At 35.2% G+C, this 19,720-nt stretch overlaps 1 protein-coding gene across 1 annotated transcript in view; it reads left to right on the top strand.

The window, feature by feature from the left end:
* The window catches only part of RBM27 (RNA binding motif protein 27), a 65,734-nt gene that overhangs the window by 4,802 nt on the left and 41,212 nt on the right, over positions 1 to 19,720 (top strand). The window contains exons 2-3 of the mRNA XM_072630664.1: positions 13,609 to 13,727; positions 16,543 to 16,667. Of these exons, the coding sequence (XP_072486765.1) occupies positions 13,609 to 13,727; positions 16,543 to 16,667 (244 nt within the window). The remainder of the gene's footprint in view (positions 1 to 13,608; positions 13,728 to 16,542; positions 16,668 to 19,720) is intronic.

Consider the following 19,720-nt stretch of genomic DNA (forward strand, 5'->3'; position numbering starts at 1 on the left):
CATAAATAAATTTTTAGTAGTACACAGAAATGTCAAGACCAGGATTGCAGGTATTCTCAGATTTGTATAAAAACCTGGTCTGATTGATACTGAAACATCCAGATTATTCCATTTTTACGTAGTTCCTGGGGTCTAACTTGGTTTCATTACTACAAAAATGAAATTAGCAACTCTCAACCCAGACTACCACCTGCTAATTTGGGATTTGCCTTGCATGGGTGTCTGGGATCAAATTAATATGTCCATCTTCAGTCTCACCTCTTAGTCAGATAGAAATTTTGATTGCTAGTAGACTTTTGGTGAACCACCCATATTTAAATTTTGTTGTTCAGTTGTTTTAGTTGTGTCTGACTCTTTTTTGGGGGTTTTCTTGGCAAAGATACTGGAGTGGTTTGCCATTTCTTTCTCCAGCTCATTTTTACAGATGAGAAAACTAAGATCAACAGGGTTAAGTGACTTGCCTAGGGTCAAACAGCTTGTAAATTATCTGAGATTGAATTTGAACTCATGTCTTCCTGACTCCACGTCAGGTGCTCCATCCACTGTACCACCCAACTGCCCCATATTTACATAATTTTTCCTCACAAAATATACTACAGTTGAGTCCTTCACATATCCCCCAAAGAAAAAATAATTCAAGTTGATACCCACTTAACCCTCCATCCCTGAAGCCCAGGAGAACACTGTTACTTTCGTTACACAAATCACCAACTATTATTCAGAGATTATACTAGCAAAAGAAGGAAAAAAGGTGCTACAGGCATAGAATGAATCCTTAAAGACAAGTCCTTTAGGGAGCAATGGCAACTCTTAGTGAGGGAAAGGAACTGAAAGGGGATTGTGGATACTATGTCCTGCAAAGATGAACTGTGAAAGTACTATGGATGGTTTATCCTAAAGAAGAGAAGACACAGGGAGATGTTTCATAGCTATTTTCAATTATTTGAAAAGTTATTTTAAGGAGAAGGAATAGCTTTGTTCTCTTTGGCTGTAGAGGGCATAACTAGTTGCAGTGGGTGCTTTATATGTGTGGATGTACCTCAGGCCTCCTCTGACTTCCTTCTTCCAACTCCATCTCATTTCACTCCCATTAATTCAGCTATCATTCAGTTTCCCAAATCTGTATGCAGCCCTAATCTCTTTCCTGAACTGCAGTTCCACATCACCAGTTGGCTGCTAGACATCTCCACTTAAATATCCCATAAGCATCTCATACTGAATATGTCCAAAGGAGATATTATCCTCCTCCTTAAGCCTACTATTCCCCTTAACTTGCTTATTTCTCTCAAAGACACTACCATTCTTCCCTGTCACCTCAACTTGAAACCTCTGAGTTACTGACTCTTTATTTTCCCTCCTATTCCCCTCCCTATATCCTAATCAGTTGCTCAGTCTTGTCCATTCTACCACTACAACATGTATCACAATTGTCTTTTTTGCATTTACACCACAACTATCTTAATTAGTCCTTGGACTATTGCAACAGTTTCCTAATTGATATCCCTTTATTTAAACCCTTTCCTCTCCACTTCATCCTCTTCATAGCTGTGCGATTGATATTTCTTAAATCTGACAATGCTACTCTATTGCTTTATGAAGTTTCTTTGGCTACTTACTGCCTCTGGGATAAAATACAAACTGCTCTGTTTGGCTTTCAAAGCTATTCACAAACTAGCTCTTTCCAGGCAGATTATACATTATTGAATCACACTTAGTCCAGCCAAACTGTATGAATTTCCATCTTCTTTCTCAGTGCCTTTAAGCAGGTTGTCCTTCATATTCTGAATGCTCTCCTTACTCACCTCTGCCTTTTGAAAACCCTTAGCTCCCCTTCAAGACTCAGAAATGCCACTTCTTAAAAGTGTCCTTTCCTGATTCCTTGAGTCAGTGGCTCCCTCTGTCCCTGGAATTCCTTTGTATTTTCTTATTTTGTACACATTTTTGAATTAACTTACCTGTATATGTCTGTACTGACTGTACATGTTCTTTCCCTCTAGTAGAATATGAACTCCTTGAAGGCAGAAACTGTTTTCCTTGTGCCTGCACATAGCAAGTACTTCATAAATGCTTGTTGAATCCATTTGAATCAATTTGAAGTTGTAGAGAGGCAGGTTTCTGTTCTGTTCCACATAAGCAAAAATTCTCCAACGGTTACAGCACTATAAAAATGGCTGCTTTGTACAGTAGTAACTTCCCTTTTATTAATCACTTCTGAGTTAGTAGAAGGGATTCAGGATACTGTATTGTTTGGAATTGATGACTTTTGAGGTGCCTTCCAACTGTGATATTTTGTAACTCTTGCACCTATCTTTGTGAGCTTCTAGTTATATCAGTATCTTATTCAGTGTATTTGAAAAATTGAAGATATTGCTGTCTTTAAATATCATAGAGCATTGAATTTGAATTGAAAAGATTTATGTTTAAATATCAGCCCTGCTGCTTACTAGTCAAGTGATCTTGAGCCAGTCATTTCTTCACTCTAGGTCTTGGTTTCGTCAGCCATAAAACAAGGGGTTGGATCAGAAAATCTCTTGATTTCCTTCCAGTTTGTAATCCTTTGATCCTGTGCAAGATATACACAGACACTAAGATCATGTGTTGAATTTCGTTTATGAATTTATTTATCAGTCACTGGTCTGCTAAATTTCACCTTAATTTAGAGCTTCTGTATTTTTTCATAGAAAGTAAGAACTGAAAGAATCCTCAGAGCAGGGAATCTTGCCCTTTTTTGTGTCACAGACTCCTTTGGTAATTTGGTAAAGCCTGTGTACCTTTTCTCAGAATGATATTTTTTAAATGCTTAAAATAAAACACATAGGATTACAAAGGAAACCAATTATGTTGAAAGACACTTATCAAAAAAATTTTTTTTTAATGTCATGGGGCCTCTCAGTTTAGGAAAGCCCAGCATTCAGTCGCCCATCTAGGCTGTTTTTTTTTTTTTCACAGATGAGGAAACTGAGGTCCAGAGAAGTGATTTGCCTTTAGTCACTTAGGTAATGATTTGTAGAGTTTAGCTCTTGACTTCTGACTCTGTTCTTTATGGGCTTTGTCAGTCATTTTACACCACAGAAAGTTTCATGGCCAGTCATTCTGTTGTTCTCCAATAGGTCAAATGTCTGATTTCTGGATAGAAGGTTCCTACATCAATGCAGATGCAAATCATCTTTAGCTTAGTAAGATTTAGAATTGCTTGAGACTCAGACTGGTTCAACCACCAAGTGTGAGAGATGGTAGTTAAACCCTGGTCTTCCTGACTCAAAGGCCAGCATTCTATCCCCCTGTGCCATTCTACCTCTCTACATTTGCCCACATGAAGAGGAAAAAAATTGCACAGCAAATGTTTAATTTATCTGTTGTGAAAAAGGTAAATTCTTTGAAGGTATGACTATGCTTGAGAGATACGTGATAGCCCCTTAGATTATAATCTCCACAAGGGCAGAGATTCCCTTTGTTTTACTCCCAGCTTCTACTTGGTGTTTTATGTTTAGTAGGTAATTAATAAACAGCTGTTGAATCAGGGGAATGCTAGTAATTTACTGAAGGTAATTTATGATTTCAGAGAATGTCTAGGCCAAAAGTACGCTGAGGCTTATTTGAGTCTACCCACTGTTTCATAGGAAAGGATTACTTTTGGCATGATGGTGGTTTAATTTTTAGATTAAAACAAAATAAGTTAACAATCAATGTCTCTGGAAACAAACACGTACATATAAATGAATAGACGCTTAAGAAACACTTATTGATGTGATGGCCAAAAATCATTTAACCATCAGAAAGTTAGTATTTCTAGCATCTTATTTGGTTAGCTGATCTTGTGTCTTTTGGGGAGCTATTATATTTATCATTCAGTGGAATTTGAGCCTGCCAAAATGATAAATTAATACTTGCATCTATTCTTAATTTCCTAGAATAAATCTAGGTTCTCTGGTGTTGTCTTTTCTTCTTAAACACACTTGACAAACTAAATACCTCTAGCTTTGTTTTAAACAATGTTTTATAGCCATCCTCTCCCCCCATCTCTCCCCCCCACATTTTTTTCTCATATACCAACAAATATTTAAGAAACATTGTGGCTTAGTGAATACAGGGTTAATCTTTTAGTCAGGAAGGCCTGGCTTCAAGTCTTACCTCTGATTTATACTGGTTTTGTGACCATGGGCAAAGTAATTTAACCTCTGTCCTTATGCCAGGCTGCTCTTTAGGGCTTATATATGTTGACTCTGTGTATCAGTGGAAGAATTTCCCACATCTGGAACTCCCAAAATTGATGAAATCAAAGGTTTGGGCAAAAAATAAACATTAAATACTTATTGTTTGCAGAGCACTGTGCTAATATCTGGAGGAGATGAAAAAACTTATTTGCCAGCAAGATCCTAGTCCTTAAGGAACTTTCAGTCTAGCAGACCCATGAAGCTGTACTTTATAATATTAAATAAGTTCATTAGAAAAGTACAAATAAAGTGCTATGGGATATGATAGATTTAGAAAGTGTTGCAGGATTTATTTACACTTCATGTACATTAGCCAGTTCTTATATTTTAGAAGTAATATAACAATTTTGTCCCATGATAGGATTAACTCCTATCATATCCTATGGTTTTACTTGTTATTCCAGTATGACTGGGCTAAATACAGCTCAGGGCCAGGACATTTTACCTCTCTCAGTATATATTTGAGTGCCTTCTTTCAGAAATGCGATGATACTATCAGGTTGAAACTTCAAGTCAGATAATTAATGGCTGAACGACAAATTCTTTAAAGGTCAAAAAAGTTGTAAAGAATCTTGCCTTTATTCCAAAAATCAGTACCATGTATTATATATAACTAAGAGAACTGCCCAATGCACACTGGCTTGGTACATAAACTCTGGAAGGCTAGATGATGTATTCTGAGTATGTAAGATAGTATGTGCTACTTTTCCCTCACTCAGAACAAAGTAAAGTGCAAGTCATGTCATCATTTGTTTGATGGCATGGTGATTTTTTTTCTTCAGTAGAACCTTTGGGCTTTTGACCAACGAGAGATGAGATTTACCATTCTGACTTGGTGGTTGAGTGAATAGCTTATCATATAGAACATACTGGAGTAGACATTTTAAATTAGGAGGATAAAAAAAAGAAAACCCTGTGTATTTTAGGTTGGGAGTCATTTTTCTTTAGTTTCCCTGATGTAGTGACCAAAGCTCATTTGAATTGATTTCATCTCAAAAATAATGTTTGCAAGTTGAAAAAGATGATTGCATTATATTCTTCCAAAGGTATTATTGCCTGAGTTCAGCTCCTGGCTCTGATACTTAATACCTGTGTGACCTTGGGCAAATCAGTTAATCTCTGTGGTTCTCAGTTTCCTTTACTATAAAATGCGGTGATTAGAAATTGATATGATCTTTTCCAGTGCTAAATGTTATGATATTCCTGGTTTGAACTCTAAGGCCACTCTTAATTTTTGGAATCTTGTTTTAATAAATGACTTAAGTTCATTATGCATATGAACTGCAGCATAACTGAATTTATAACGTGAGACAGATATTCACTAACATTTATGGTAAACATATTTATCATTTTTATGCTAGAAAAGTTTGTGCCTGAAGTACAGTTGTAACTTTTTTTTTGAGTTTTATTTCTGAAAGAGTTTTGAAAGAAAAAGTTTGTGTAATTCTGGAAATAACATTTTAAATCTATTTTTTGTCCATTTGCCGTCTAAAACATACCCAGTGCCTGAACTGAAGCAGAACTGGATTTTTTTTTAAAGGTTTTATTGATGCTTTAAAAAAATTGCCATCCCTTCCCCAATCAAAGTCTTTTCTAGTAACAAAAACCACACAAATAAGAAAAAAAAATTGCATGAAATCTGCTTTGTCTCGTTAGTGTTCCTCATTCTTTGTCTGGTCTGTCTTCCAATATTGGCCACTGCGTTCCTCAGAGTTCTGACTTCTTTGAGTGTCATTTTCCTTATCATCATTTTGATAATTATGTAAGTAATTATCTGCTTTTGCTTACTTTTGGGACATCAATTCATACAACTCTTCCCAAGTTTCTCTGAATTCCTCCTATTTGTTATTTCTTCTGGTACAGTGATATTCTATTATATTTATATACCATTATTGGTTCAGCCATTCATCAGTTGACGGGCACCCACTTTACTTGCAGTCCCTTGCAGCCACAAATAAGATTGCTATAAATGTGCGCGCACGCGCGCGCACACACACACACACACACACACACACACACACACTCTCTTTCTATCTCTTACCAGCTTAGAGTAAAATGATATAGTACTTTTGCTTTCAGAAACAAACTAACTCAGCTCCATGAACACTCTTTCCAACATTTACCTTTCATCTTTTGTCTTCTTTCCTAATTTGATGATTACAAGATGGTATCTCAGAACTATTTTAATTTGTATTTTTCATTGTTAGTGATTTGGAGTATCATTTTATATGATTGTTAAAAGTTTACTTTTCTTCTTTTGGAAACTCCCCATTTATATCATTTGAAAGTAGGATGTTTTCCCATGGTATTTCTGGTAAATAGCCTGAAAGTTAAAAAAAAAAAAAGTTGATATCTTCATTATTGTGGCTACATATGTTGTATTATGAACAAGAAATCATAGTTTTTCCCTTCTTGTCATTGTCAAATTTTTGTAATGCATTTTACAAAAAAGTTTAATGTTTATATCTTTCTAAACCATCACCTTCATTTCTGAATATATCTCTCTGTAGCAAGTTATCCCTGGTACAAAAGAATTTTTTTAAAAAGAGGAAAGAAAAATTAGTTTAGCAAAACTAACCAAAATATCAGTTGAATCTGACAGTACAGTATATGCAGTTTTCCAACACTCATTGACCCCTGTCTCAGCAAAGAAGGGAATGAGATACATTTTCTTAAACCTTCTTTGGGTTCAACCTTGGCCATTATAATTTTCAAGCATTTTTAAAGCCTCTTTATGATACTGTACTTAGAACTTTGATACCTATATCCTCAATACTGTAATTGGGTGTCAGTTTTTGAAGTTTACTTAGTAAGTGCTCAGTAATATTTCAGAGTTTGCCCACAAACCACAATTTAATGTTTCACTGTTAATTTAGTGGCATGCTAATTTACACTGGTAATATTCTTCCAAAGTCCACTTTACAGTCATATTGTCGGACCTGTTAAATTTTGTGATGTTATTCTTTTGGTCTGTAAATGTGTTCTATTTTACGCTGTAGTGTTATAAAATTTCACTATTAGCAATGTAGACTTATTTCATTTGATTGCGTATTTCTCATCATAGATTTAGAGCCTGGAATATTACCTAAATATCTCCTGATTCTTGTTCTTCTAAATGAAATAGGTCCAGTAGAATATAGCCTTCATGAGGGTGGAACTGTCTCAATTTTGTCCTTGTATGTGCCTGGCACTTTGTGAAGTCTTAATCAGTTCTAATTGATTGCTTCCTTTGATGCTGTTCCCAAATGCTAACCTGATAGCAAGTATTGTCATCAGGAGCACTTTGTCTGCATTAGTGTTTTTAAAATCCCCTTAAAAAAATGTCAGATATGTGTAGATGAATTTGATCTTTCTTAGAATGTCAGAACTTAAAGTGAGTTTAGCAATGGGATCATAGCGTTTTGTTTGTTTTTAATTATTTTACATATGAGTATCTTGAAGGTAAAATGACTTGTCCAAGGTCACATAACTGGTAAATGATGCAGTTGGGGCTTGAATTCAGATCTCCTCATTCATGGCCCTTTTCTGCTATGCCATACCTTGACCCACAAAACTTGTCTGAGTTTAGTTGCTTTGACATGAATGATAACATTTTCAATTCAATAGGCAGACATCAAGTGTGTTCTATCTGTGGAGCACCTGTGTTTAGTCCTTAGTATTATAAAATATTTAGGAAAGACTCTTTAGAATTTGAGAGATTTTGCAATTCTTTATCCTTTTTTCTTCACTTAATCCAAATATTTTGATTTACTGCTGACTCTTGGCAGCTAGAAAGCACATTGGATAGAATGCCGGGCTAATCAAGAAGACTTGTGTTGAAATCTAGCCTTATTGGCTGTGTGACCTTGGTCAAGTCACTTAACCTCTGTTTGGCTCAGTTTTCTCAGTTGTAAAATGAGGATGATAATAATAGCACTTAAATTACAAGGTTGTTGTAAGTATCAAATGAAATAATGTTTGTAAAGCATTCAGCACAGTGCCTGGCACACAGTAGGTGCTATATAAGTGCTAGCTATCATTATTATTATTAGGGAGTCCAAAGTTCCTTTAAGCTCTAAATCTATGATTATACTGATCATTACTATCATCCAATCATTCTGCCATACATAGTAAGGTCAGAGGGCTGAAGATACTGTCAATATCACAGTAGCTGTATGTTGACATACTTTTTAATGCATTTTGTTGTTTTGTCATGATAACAGCCATTTTTGTAGGGGGAAAACACCTCTCCTCACATTGAATCCTCTCCTAATAACAGAGAAAAAGAAACAAAAGCAGCTGACACAATGACTGCATCTGATAATATATACAGTATTCTGCCTTAGTAGCTCTCTACCTCTCAGTTATGAGGAGGGAGGTAGGTTTCATCATCTGTTCTCCAGCATCTTTCATTGAGTTTTCATTTACTTAGAGTTTGGCTTCCTTTTGGCATATTTTCGTTTATATTCTTGAAGTAAAGAAGCATTAATTAAACACTAACTGTGTGCTAGGCATTGTGCTAAGCCCTGGGGATACAAACAGTTCCTGCTCTTGAGATGCTCACATTCAAATGGAAGAGACAATACATACAAAAAGCTATGTATAATTGGAGTTAATCTCAGAGAGAAGGCATTAGCATTGAGGTGAACTGAACCAGGAAGGCTTCATGTAGAAAGTGGGATTTTAGTTGAGGCCTAAAAAAAGCTAGGAGGCAAAGTGTGGAAGGAAAGCATCTCATGCATAGGAGATAGCCATTGAGAAGTAAAGCCAGATCTCTTTTAGGCCCCCTCCTCATTCTACACAATTTCACTTGATGGTCTCATCAGCTCCTATGGATTTAATTACATATTTATACTGATGATTCTCAAATCCCCTTATCCAGCTGAAACTTCTTTACTTACCTCCAATCTCAAATCTCCATCTGCCTTTTAGACATCTCCAACTGGATGTCCTGTAGACATCTTAAACTCAACGTGTTTAAAATGGAACTCATTATCTTTCCCCTTAAACCTTTTCCCCTTCCAAACTTTCCTGTTATTACGAAGGTACCACCATCCTCCCAGTTCCTCAGGCTCATAACATAGGTATCATCCTTGACTCCTTAGTATATCCCTCACCTTCCATATCCAATCTGTTGCCAAGGTCTATCGATTTTACCTTTGTAACATCTCTTGAATATACTGTTTTCTGAACCACTCTAGTGCAGGCCCTCATCTCCTCGCGCTTCGGTTCAGCCTGCCAAAGTGATTTTTTTAAAGCACCAGTTCAACCATAACACTGCCTTCTCACACTCAGTAAATTCCAGTGGTTCCCAAACACCTCCAAGATCCTATCTCTTTTTGGCATTCAAAGCCTTTCACAACCTAGCCTCTTCCTACCTTTCCATCTTCTTATACCTTGCTTCACCTCTCCTCCTTGAATGTACTCTTCTATCCAGTGGCCTCCTTGCTTTTTCACAAACAAGACACTCTTTCTTGTCTCTAGGCATTTTCTCTGGCTATTCCCCTATGCCTAGAATGCTCTCCCTCTTTATCTCCATCTCCTGGCTTCCTTCATGTGCCAGCTAAAATCTTACTTTTTAGAATATAGATTCCTCAAGTAGGTGATTTCACCCCACTGGGGGCACTGGAATGATCCAGGTGGTAGTAATGTAGTAGCCTTGGGTGCAGTTGGGGGGTGATGAATAAAAATAAGGGGTGGTGGAAGCATAAGGAAAGAAAAGAAGATTTTGAAAAACCATTCGTACATGTTTCATCCGTTGTATAATAGAGTTTAAGTCATAGTGATTACGTTATTTTCCAAATAAACACACAAAATGCAAATTGTCTGCTGAAAGGTCTTAACAAACATGTTTTGGCAGGCGAACATGTTAAGCATTGTGGGGAGGTTCAGTATGCATCAGCAGGAATATGTGTAATGACTTGTTTACAATATGGTACTATACGTTTACATGATGAAATAGTGCAACATCAAAATTTTAATGCAGGAAAAACCCCACAAATTTACAATGAATTATTAAATTTCAGATGTGTCATTTTAAAACATTTTTTTAAATGACACAAATTAAAAAAAAAAACAGTTAAAAGGTTAAAGAAAGTAGATGGGGTGCTGAGTGATTTTTTTTCTAAGAGGGTAGTAGGCCAGATAAGTTTGGGAACCTCTGTTCTACAGGAAGCCTTTCTTACTCCCTCTTAATTCTAGTGCCTTCCCTCTGTTATTTCTTTTTTATCTTATATAGTTTGTACATATTTGTTTGCTTGTTGTTGCTCCCATTAGACTACAAGCTCCTGAGGACAGGGACTCTCTTTTGTTTTTCTTTGTATCCTTAGCACTTAGTACAATAGTCTGGCATTATTAATGGTGCTTAATAAATGCTTACTGACTAAACTGACCTAACATTGGTGGATTATAAAAGAGAATAAAGCATAAAAAGACTTGAAAGGTAGGAAGGGGCCAGGTTATAAAGACCTTTAAAAACCAAACAAGATTTAATATTTGACCGTAGAGGTAATAGGGAGCCACAGAAGTTTATTAAGTAGAGGAGTGATACGGTCAGAACTATAATTAAGGAAGCTCACTTGGTCATCTGTGTGGAACATGGATTAGAATGGGGAAAGATTTGAGGTGGGGAGGCCAGTCAATAGGTATTTGCAATAGTCTAGGAGTGAGGTTGAAGGCCTGAACCAGGCTGGTGACAGTGTCAGGGGATAGAGTAGGTGTATACTTGGAAGTGGATGAATATGGGGGGGGTGAGGGGGAGAAAGTAAATGACAGAGAGGGAGAAGCCAAAGATGATACAAAGGTTGTAAGCTGGATGACTAGAAGGATGGTGGTGCCCTCAACAGTAATAGGGGGAGGTTCACAAGAGGGGAGAGTTTGGGAATGAAGGATGATGAATTCAATTTCGTACGTGTTGACTTTAAGGTATCTATAGGACATCCAGTTTGAGATAACCAGTAGGCATTTGGAGATGTGAGACTGGAGGTCTAAATAAATGGATTGAGAATCATCTGCATTAAGATAATAGTTGAACCCATGGGAACTGATCACCAAGAGAGATAATATAGAAGGGAAAGAAAGACCAGGACAGATTCTTGAGGGGTACCCCAAGGGTTATTGGGTGTCATCTAGAAGAAGATTAGTAAAGGAGATTGAGAGGTACTGGTCAGATGTTTAGGAGAACCAGGGAGAGAGCATTGTGGTGAAAGCCTAGGGAGAAGAGGGTATCTGGGATGAGAGGGTGATTAACACAATTGAAGGCTATGGAGAGGACAAAAGGGATGAGGACTAAGAAAAGAGATTACTGGGAACTTTAGAGATAAACTTTGGAAGAAACAGAGGTAACTTTGGAAGAAACAGTTTTAATTTATTGTTGCTGAGATCAGAAACCAAATTGCAGAGAATTGAGAGGAGAGAAAGTGGTTGTCACTGATTGTAGATGGTTTTCTTAAGGAATTTATCCATGAAATTGTCAGTAATATCTAGTGAGGATTGGACAGATCATTTTTTTTTTTAAATTGGGAGAAATATGAACCCAAATTGTAAAGGAATCAGCCAGTAGACAGAAATTGAAGATGTAGTGAGAGAGGAGGAGCAGTCTGCTGGAGAACACAGAGTAGAATGTGATCAGGGGTGCTTGCAGAGGAGTTATGCCTGTCATGTGAGACAGGGGTAAAGTAGGAGGTAGTGAAAGAAGACATCTGAATGATATGAGATGAAAAGGAGGGAATAAATAGGAGCTCTGACAAATAACCTGTTTTTTCCTCTAGTGAAGCATTAGTTAAAGTTCTCTGCTGAGAGGGTAGGGGAAGGGGTGCCATCGGAAGCTTGAGAAGGGATGAAAAGTTTTGGAATAGCCTCTGTGGTGAGTGTGATGGTGAATTGATTAGGAAGGATTGTCTGGTTTCAAGGAAGACCTTGTTGAGATTATGTAACAAATTTGCAGTGGACCCAGTCAGTCACATTTCACAATATTCTCCAGCTTTGTCCAGTAGTATATGAAGCTAAGGCAGCAGATGGTGATAGTATCATAAGAGGGCAAAGTACCCGAATATAGTGGATAGAGTTGAATGGGTTCACAGAATGAGACTAGATAAGAGAGGAGTATAGCCAATGCAGGGATACTGGCTTGGGAAAGAACTAAGGGATGGAAGGATTGGAGGTCATGGTGAGGATGAGAACAGTTAGGAGTTGGTAAGGTAGAGGTGAAAGATGGAATGGTAATTTCTTTTTTGATCCTACTTAATTCTCTTTGTATCAGTTTATAAAGGTCTTACCTTTATAATTACCTGCATAATTACATTTGTGTACTACAGTTTTTTTTTCATCTATTTCCTCAGTTTATGGATACTTTCAAAAAGTGCTGGTGTGATTTTTTTGGTACAGCATTAGACCTTTCTTCTATCTTTGACCTATCTGAGGGTACTTGCTTAGTAGTGAAATCATTGGGTCAAAGGTGTTAGTTACTTTTCTTCCATAGTTTCAGATTGATATCCAGAACCATTAAGACCAATTCAGAGCTCTGCTGTAAACATATTATTCTGCTTGTCTTAGGAAGCACAGACCCTCCAACATTGATGGTATTATTTTTGTCATCTTTGCTAATTTATGGGGTCTTCAGTGAAACTTCAAAGTTACTTTAATTTGTATCTCTTACCATTAGTGACTTTTGGCTCACACTTGAAAAAGATACGCAGTTCTTTTGAGAACTGTTTATTCATATCCTTCGACCACTTATGTATTGCAGAATTGCCACTAGTTTTTTTTCCTCTGAGTTTTTTTCTATGACAGATTCCTTGTTAGGAGCTTCAATTTTTTAGGAGGACATAGAGATTTTTTTCCCTTGACAAAGGTCGTTATTCTCCCTTTCTTCCACTGGCTGACTTTTGACTTACCTGTTGGCTCATTTCCCTAGGTATTCATGCTGTCATCCTAGCTCTCAAGCTACAATCAGCAAATCCCAACTAAATGTTAATTGAAAATGTGTTAGCTGAAAGTTTGTTTTTACAAGTTATATATGCAATTTTTTTTAAGGGTGACTTAAGACATTTGGTGGAATGGCAAGAGGTAGAGTTGAAGTTGAGGTACAGGAGGCTTCTGGTTTAAATTGCAGCAAGAGGCCTTTAAGTATCCTTGATTGGGTCACCATTGATAGATTGGGAAGCTAGGCATTTTGGTCACTTCTGAAAGGTGTTGACTCCTTTTTTAACTTAAATCTTTTGGGCAGAAGTTTCCTTTATCCTTAATTATTTTAGAAAAATTAGGGATGAAAAAAATTCTTACAAAACATTTCTATATTAGTAATTCATTTAATATTGGCTTTCCAAACTGAGTGATTTTATAGGTGACACCATTGTTTGAAAAAATTGTTTTACTCTAAATAATTTTGTCTCTTCCTTTTCCCTAATTAAATTAGATGTGATGCAGACCCTTCAGCCTTAGCAAACTATGTTGTAGCACTGGTCAAGAAGGACAAACCAGAGAAAGAACTGAAGGCCTTCTGTGCAGATCAACTAGATGTTTTTTTACAAAAAGGTAATTGTTTTATAGTAAAATGTTGACTAAATATTTAGAAATATTTAAGCTTAAGCCTTAATAGTGAGTTATTGAAAAGATAAGTTTAATAAAAAAACTATTTTGGGGCTTATATGTTATACAGATATATACATGTATGATAATCCTTTTATTGTGTTAACAAAGCTGTTTTTCTCTTTCGTTCCTTCTTCTTTTCCTACATCAAAACAGTATTGACTTTAATGCTTTTTAGCAGCTAGGGAATCTCAACAGATTGTAAGTAACTCCCTAGGGGGCGCTTTTTGCTTTGCTGGGTTGCAGCTATGTTTGAGAGAGCTCTAAACAAACTTCTCCCAGATGCCTAGGTGGAGCTGAGAATAGTTTTATCCTCTTCAGATTGGGACTCTGGGACATCAAGGGATTAATTGAGATTTCTTTCCCCAAGGCAAGAGCCACACCTGCCTTGAAATCTATGTTGTCCTATTGTGTCTAAATGACTTCTGTAGAATCTCCCAGTCCTCTCTCCAAGTGTACTCTTAAGCCACATACACGGTTTTAGGTTAGGAGTGGGCACAGTATTTACATATTTATTATTAAATTCCTCCAAAATGCAGAAATGAATGTGCTTTCCTGAATTGTCATCATAATTTTGGTGTGGTAGAATATAAAAAAATGAGCCATATAAATTATTGTTTCATAAAAATATAAAAAAAATGTAGAAAAACATGTTTAAGAAATTTGTTTTTGGAGTAATTACTCAGCAAATTAGTATCACATATAAAGGTTTTTTGAAAGGTCCCAGTTGATTTGTTTCCTCTTTTGAAGATTCTTTTTGTTTTATGTTATACTATTAGCAAGGTGTTAAGTGAACATATCCTGCCTTAATTTGTTTTTCTAGTACTAAATGCTTGGGGTGGGTTATGATTATGTGTAAATTGATGACTGACTCAAGATGATGAAAGAATATTCCCTTCTGTATTACAGGACTTAGAAAATCATTCTTCAGATACTTTATTTTTATAAAAACAAATTTATTTGGACAATATTGTTAAGACTAACACTAAAACAACATGAATAAATTCAGCATATAGTAAAGTTTTATAATTTCAGATCAATGGGTAGAGTGATTGTATTATAGAATTTTTGAGAAGTATTTATTTTACTTTTAAACATGCATTAACTTCTAACTCCTGCTTATGTGTTGCTAAGTAGATATTTTTCTTGGTCTGTTGTAATATGACTCCTTTGTAATTTGTATATTTTTGTATGAAAATGATGATAATGTTTGAAATGATGCCCGAGGTTATATTACATTTGCATTACATATACTATTCTATAATACTGACAAAATGAATTGTCAACATAACACACAACAAATTGTGTGAATTTGTATTATTAGTCAAAGATCTAGTTATTGAGGTTATTGTATGTATAACCCATGTGGGCAGTCTCTTGCTGGAGGAAAAATACTGTGTATGGATACACAGAAGAATAGTCTCATTATATTTATAATAAAGTAAGAGGTCATGTTTAGCTTTCTGAAGCAGGCCATTATAGTTGTCAGTTTGTGAATGTGAGTTTCTAAAATACTAACTTTTGTGATGTACGTCTGTAACCAAAAAAAAAAAAATCACATTAAATCAGACTTACCTAATTTGGAATTTGTCAAAATGAAATTCACATGCAGTTGTTCTTTGTACTATCATGGAAAATGTTTACTAAGTAGATTAATATTATAGAGAAGGTTTTTAAGAAAGGTTTTTTTACTCAGTTGCAAAAATGAGTAAATTTGCAAGGGGTAAAAATAAACAGTATCACTTTGGAGGCATCTTTTACATTTAGTAAAACAATGTATCATAATTGGAGTTTAATCAGAGGCTCTTCTAGGCTTTTGTACTAATGAAGTATAATTTTTGTCTGTTCGTTTGAGTAAGACTTCTACTAGGCAGAGTTATTATGTGAAAAAATAATATAGTTGTCAATAGTCAGTGAGTATATAGTAAGTGCTTGCTATGTGCCAGGTACTGTACTAAGCTCTGGGGATACAAATGAAATTAAAGACAGCCTCTGCCCTCAAGGAGCTTACAATCTAATGAGGTAAGACAAGTAGGGAGAGAGGAGGGTCCAATCACAACAGCAGAGGGTACTGATGAGATGTGAATCCCAAGAAGATTCAATATTACAACACAATGGAATTTCTCAGTTATAAGCTTTCTGGGAAAGGAAGGCCTAATGGAGAATTCCAGAGAAGTTAATTGATTAAATGTTGAATAGTTTAGACTTTTCTACTAATTCTGACTAGTATTCCCTACAGGTAAAAATAACTTTATAACAAAGCTTTCCAAAAATATAATGGATGACCCTCTGTAGAAGTGAGTTTGCAAGTTCAGAAGGAGATATGACCTTGGAAGTAATCTCATCTAAGAGTTCTTAATGTAATATATATGTGTATAATGTAGCATATATATCGTGTTTTATATATATGCATGTATATATATATTATTCAGACATATGTGTACATGGTTGAATAAGTGATAAGAGGAAGGGACTATTCTGACTCCCAGTCTAGTACTTTTTCCGCTGCACTATCCTGCTTCTTAGGAGTGTTTAATCAGAGTCCTGATGACCACTTATCAAGGATATAGTAAATAAGATTCCTCATTGGCATTAGGCTGAACTAGATAACCTCTAAGATTCATTTCAGTCTTAGAGAGATTCAGTTGATATCTTCTGATTAGATTTTAAAAGCTGTTCAGCTTTAAGAAATAGATACTCTCTTCTTTCCCTTGATATTTGATGGTACAGAGTTTAAAATTTTATTATATAATTTTCTTAGAAACTTCAGGTTTTGTGGATAAACTCTTTGAAAGTCTCTATACCAAGAACTACCTTCCTCCATTGGAACCAGTCAAACCAGAGCCAAAACCTACAGTTCAGGAAAAAGAGGAAGTCAAAGAAGAGGTAATGAAAAATTGCTCTTTATTTGCAATTGTTGGGATTGGGGAGACAGATTCTTTTGATGTGTGAATTCTTTCTATTCATAAGTTATTAATTAACCTCTTGGAATTGTCTTACCATCCCAGAAACTTTAGTCAGTCTCATACTTTCTTGACTTCAAAGAAATAGAAGTATTTTAGACATGACATTCAGAATTCAAAGAAATAACTAGAGTGAACTGATTCAAGGGGTATTGGTGGAAGATGTGCTATTTTATTTTATTTGTGCTATTTACAATTTGAAAGTTTACTTCACTATAGTGTCTTGAAGTAAAATGTTAGTGACCCTTCAAAATATACTTCTTAGAATGCTTATAAAATCCTAAATACCAAAAGAGAAATCATTTGCTTTTCTTTTCAACCATGAATCTCTTTGAAGTGCAAATATAAAAATATCTTAATAGGTTTTTACAGCATAGAGATACAGAAATAAGGTCATAGATGCTGCCTTATTGGCCTCTCAGAAGAGGGATGGAACAGAGTATGTTCCTACAACCATTTATTTTATATACAGATAAATTTCTTTTTTTTAAGTTTTTAAAAATTATTAATTTGTTTTCCCTTTTCTATAGTCACTTCCATAAGTCTTAGATATTCTCCCCCTCCCTCCCCAAGATGGCATGCAATCTTATATGAATTCTACACATACATTCTTATTAAACACATTTTCACATTTGTCATGTTTTGTAGAAGAATTAAAATGAATGGGAGAAACCATGAGAAAAATCCAAACAAAATATAATACAAGAGAAAAGATTCTGCTTCATTCTGCATTCCAATTCCATAGTTCTTTTTCTGGATGTGAATGGTATTTTACTTTGAGTCCTTTGTGAGTGTTTTAGGTCCTTGTGTTGCTGTGAAGGGCTAAGTCTACCGGAAAAATTCCTTGCACACTGTGGTTGTTACTGTGTACAGTGTTCTCTTGGTTCAGCTTATTTCACTCAGCATCAGTTCATATATGTCCTTCCAGGCTTCTCTAAAGTCTTCCTGTTATCATTTCTTATAATACAATAGTATTCCATTACATTCATATACCACAGCTTGTTCAACCGTTCCCCAATTGATGGGCATCCCCTTGATTTCTAGTTCTTGGCCACCACAAAGAGAGCTACTATAAATATTTTTGTACATGTGGGACTCTTTCCCATTTTTGTGATCTCTTTAGGATACAGTCCTAGAAGTGAGTCAGAGTATGCTATAGATAAATTTCCTTCTCCTTTCTCTTCCTTATCTTATATTTTATACCTTTGGGATACCCAGTTTAATTTAGCCTGATTCAGTTGCTTTATCATTTTTTTAAAAAATTTCAACTATACTTAGTTAAGATCAAATGATACATATGATCTTGCTGTCCACTTTTCTCAGTTCCATCTAATCATGTGTATGATCTCTTCAAACAGAATTCTTCTTAAATATTCCTTCAAATGAAAAAAAAAAAGAAACTTTTTGCCCCAGATACTTCAGAGTACCTAATTTCAGTACTCCAGGCTAAATCTTTTAGATTGTTTACCACTTCTTACAGCATAAGCCCCCTGTTCTTAATGGTCAAACACAAGTGGTTTAATCATTAAAGAATAAATTCAAATATAGAAAAAATTTGTTCACCTTGAATGTTAAAAACTTAATTGTTAAGAAGTATGTCCACTTTGCTTTTATTTTTCAGAATTAAAATTTTGTAAAAAAGATACTGGCAGCTCCTAATAATGCTCCCATACCAGGCTTTTTATTGTTTCTACTGATCTCAAAGATTTTATAAGTGATTTAATCTTACATTAGTTATATGCCTAAATGATAGCTTGCCTGTAGTATTCTTAATTCCACTGGAGAAAAGGAAAAAGCCTTTAATTGTTGCTTTCTTGCTATTGTTCTGAGTTCACTTATTTTTACCAAGACACTAGTAAAACAATAATAGCAAGTTCAATCCACTGAAGATTAATCTCTAGTTTATAGCTTTTGTTCCTTGGTCACTAACTGAACTAGGAATATCTTTTGCCCCTATATTCGTCATAAGGTGAACCAGATGAGAGTTTGAATTGATGAATATAGTTCATTCTTTTATTAGAAAAATAATTACACACGTATTTTTATTGAGGTTATTTCTCATGGCAGTCTATTTTGTCTAGCTTTTGAAAATTGAGTGTAAAGTTGCTCCTGGTTTATAATCAGCTTCTAATGAGCCATATACTCAACCTGTGGTCAGGTTGAGTTTATAAAGACAGGAAAGACTTATCAGGTAATCTATGAAATACACAATTTTTACAAATATACAATTTTTAATATTATAACTCTTTATACAGAATCCTAGCTATAACAGGACAGCTCCTTCAGGAAGGAGGAGGTCAAGGAATTCTCTTGATCCTTCAGAGGAGAAGGATATTAAAGATGATGCATGCATTTATGTTATAGTATGACATATTGAACTGTTATACTTTGTTATATACTGTATGTAGATAGTTATGTTATATACTTAATACTGATAAAGTATACTATGTATACTATAGTATAACATGTTATAATAATATAGTATTAAGATAACAAGCTTCTTATTTGGGTAGCAGCAACAATATTGCACCACTGCTTTGAGATTTTTAAGGAAATTTTGTTGTTTTACAGAAGTTCTAGTAGCAATTTTGTAGAATTTACATCAAATAGTATTTAGTTCCATTCATAAATTGATAAGATTTCTTAATTATTTGTTCCATATGACTTCTTTTCTGGGAAAAGGAAAACAACTAAATTTGAAAGCTTCTTAATTTATGGCGAGAATTCTCCTTTGTCACGTCCTTTACATATATGCTTTACTTGTCCTAAAATGGAGAGTAACAAAATTTTCTTTTGTGTTCACATTTTCTGTTCCTGTGTAACAGAAAATAGTTGTTCATAGCTGATATGGAAATATGTTTTGCATGACTGCACATGTATGAGCTATATCAAATTACCTCCTCATGGAGGAGCAAAAGGAGAGAAGGAGAAAATTTGGAACTTAAAATTTTAAAAAACAAATGTTAAAAATTGTTT

The sequence above is a fragment of the Notamacropus eugenii genome, chromosome 1 (assembly GCF_028372415.1).
Source record: "Notamacropus eugenii isolate mMacEug1 chromosome 1, mMacEug1.pri_v2, whole genome shotgun sequence".
NCBI classification, from domain to species: Eukaryota; Metazoa; Chordata; class Mammalia; order Diprotodontia; family Macropodidae; genus Notamacropus; species Notamacropus eugenii.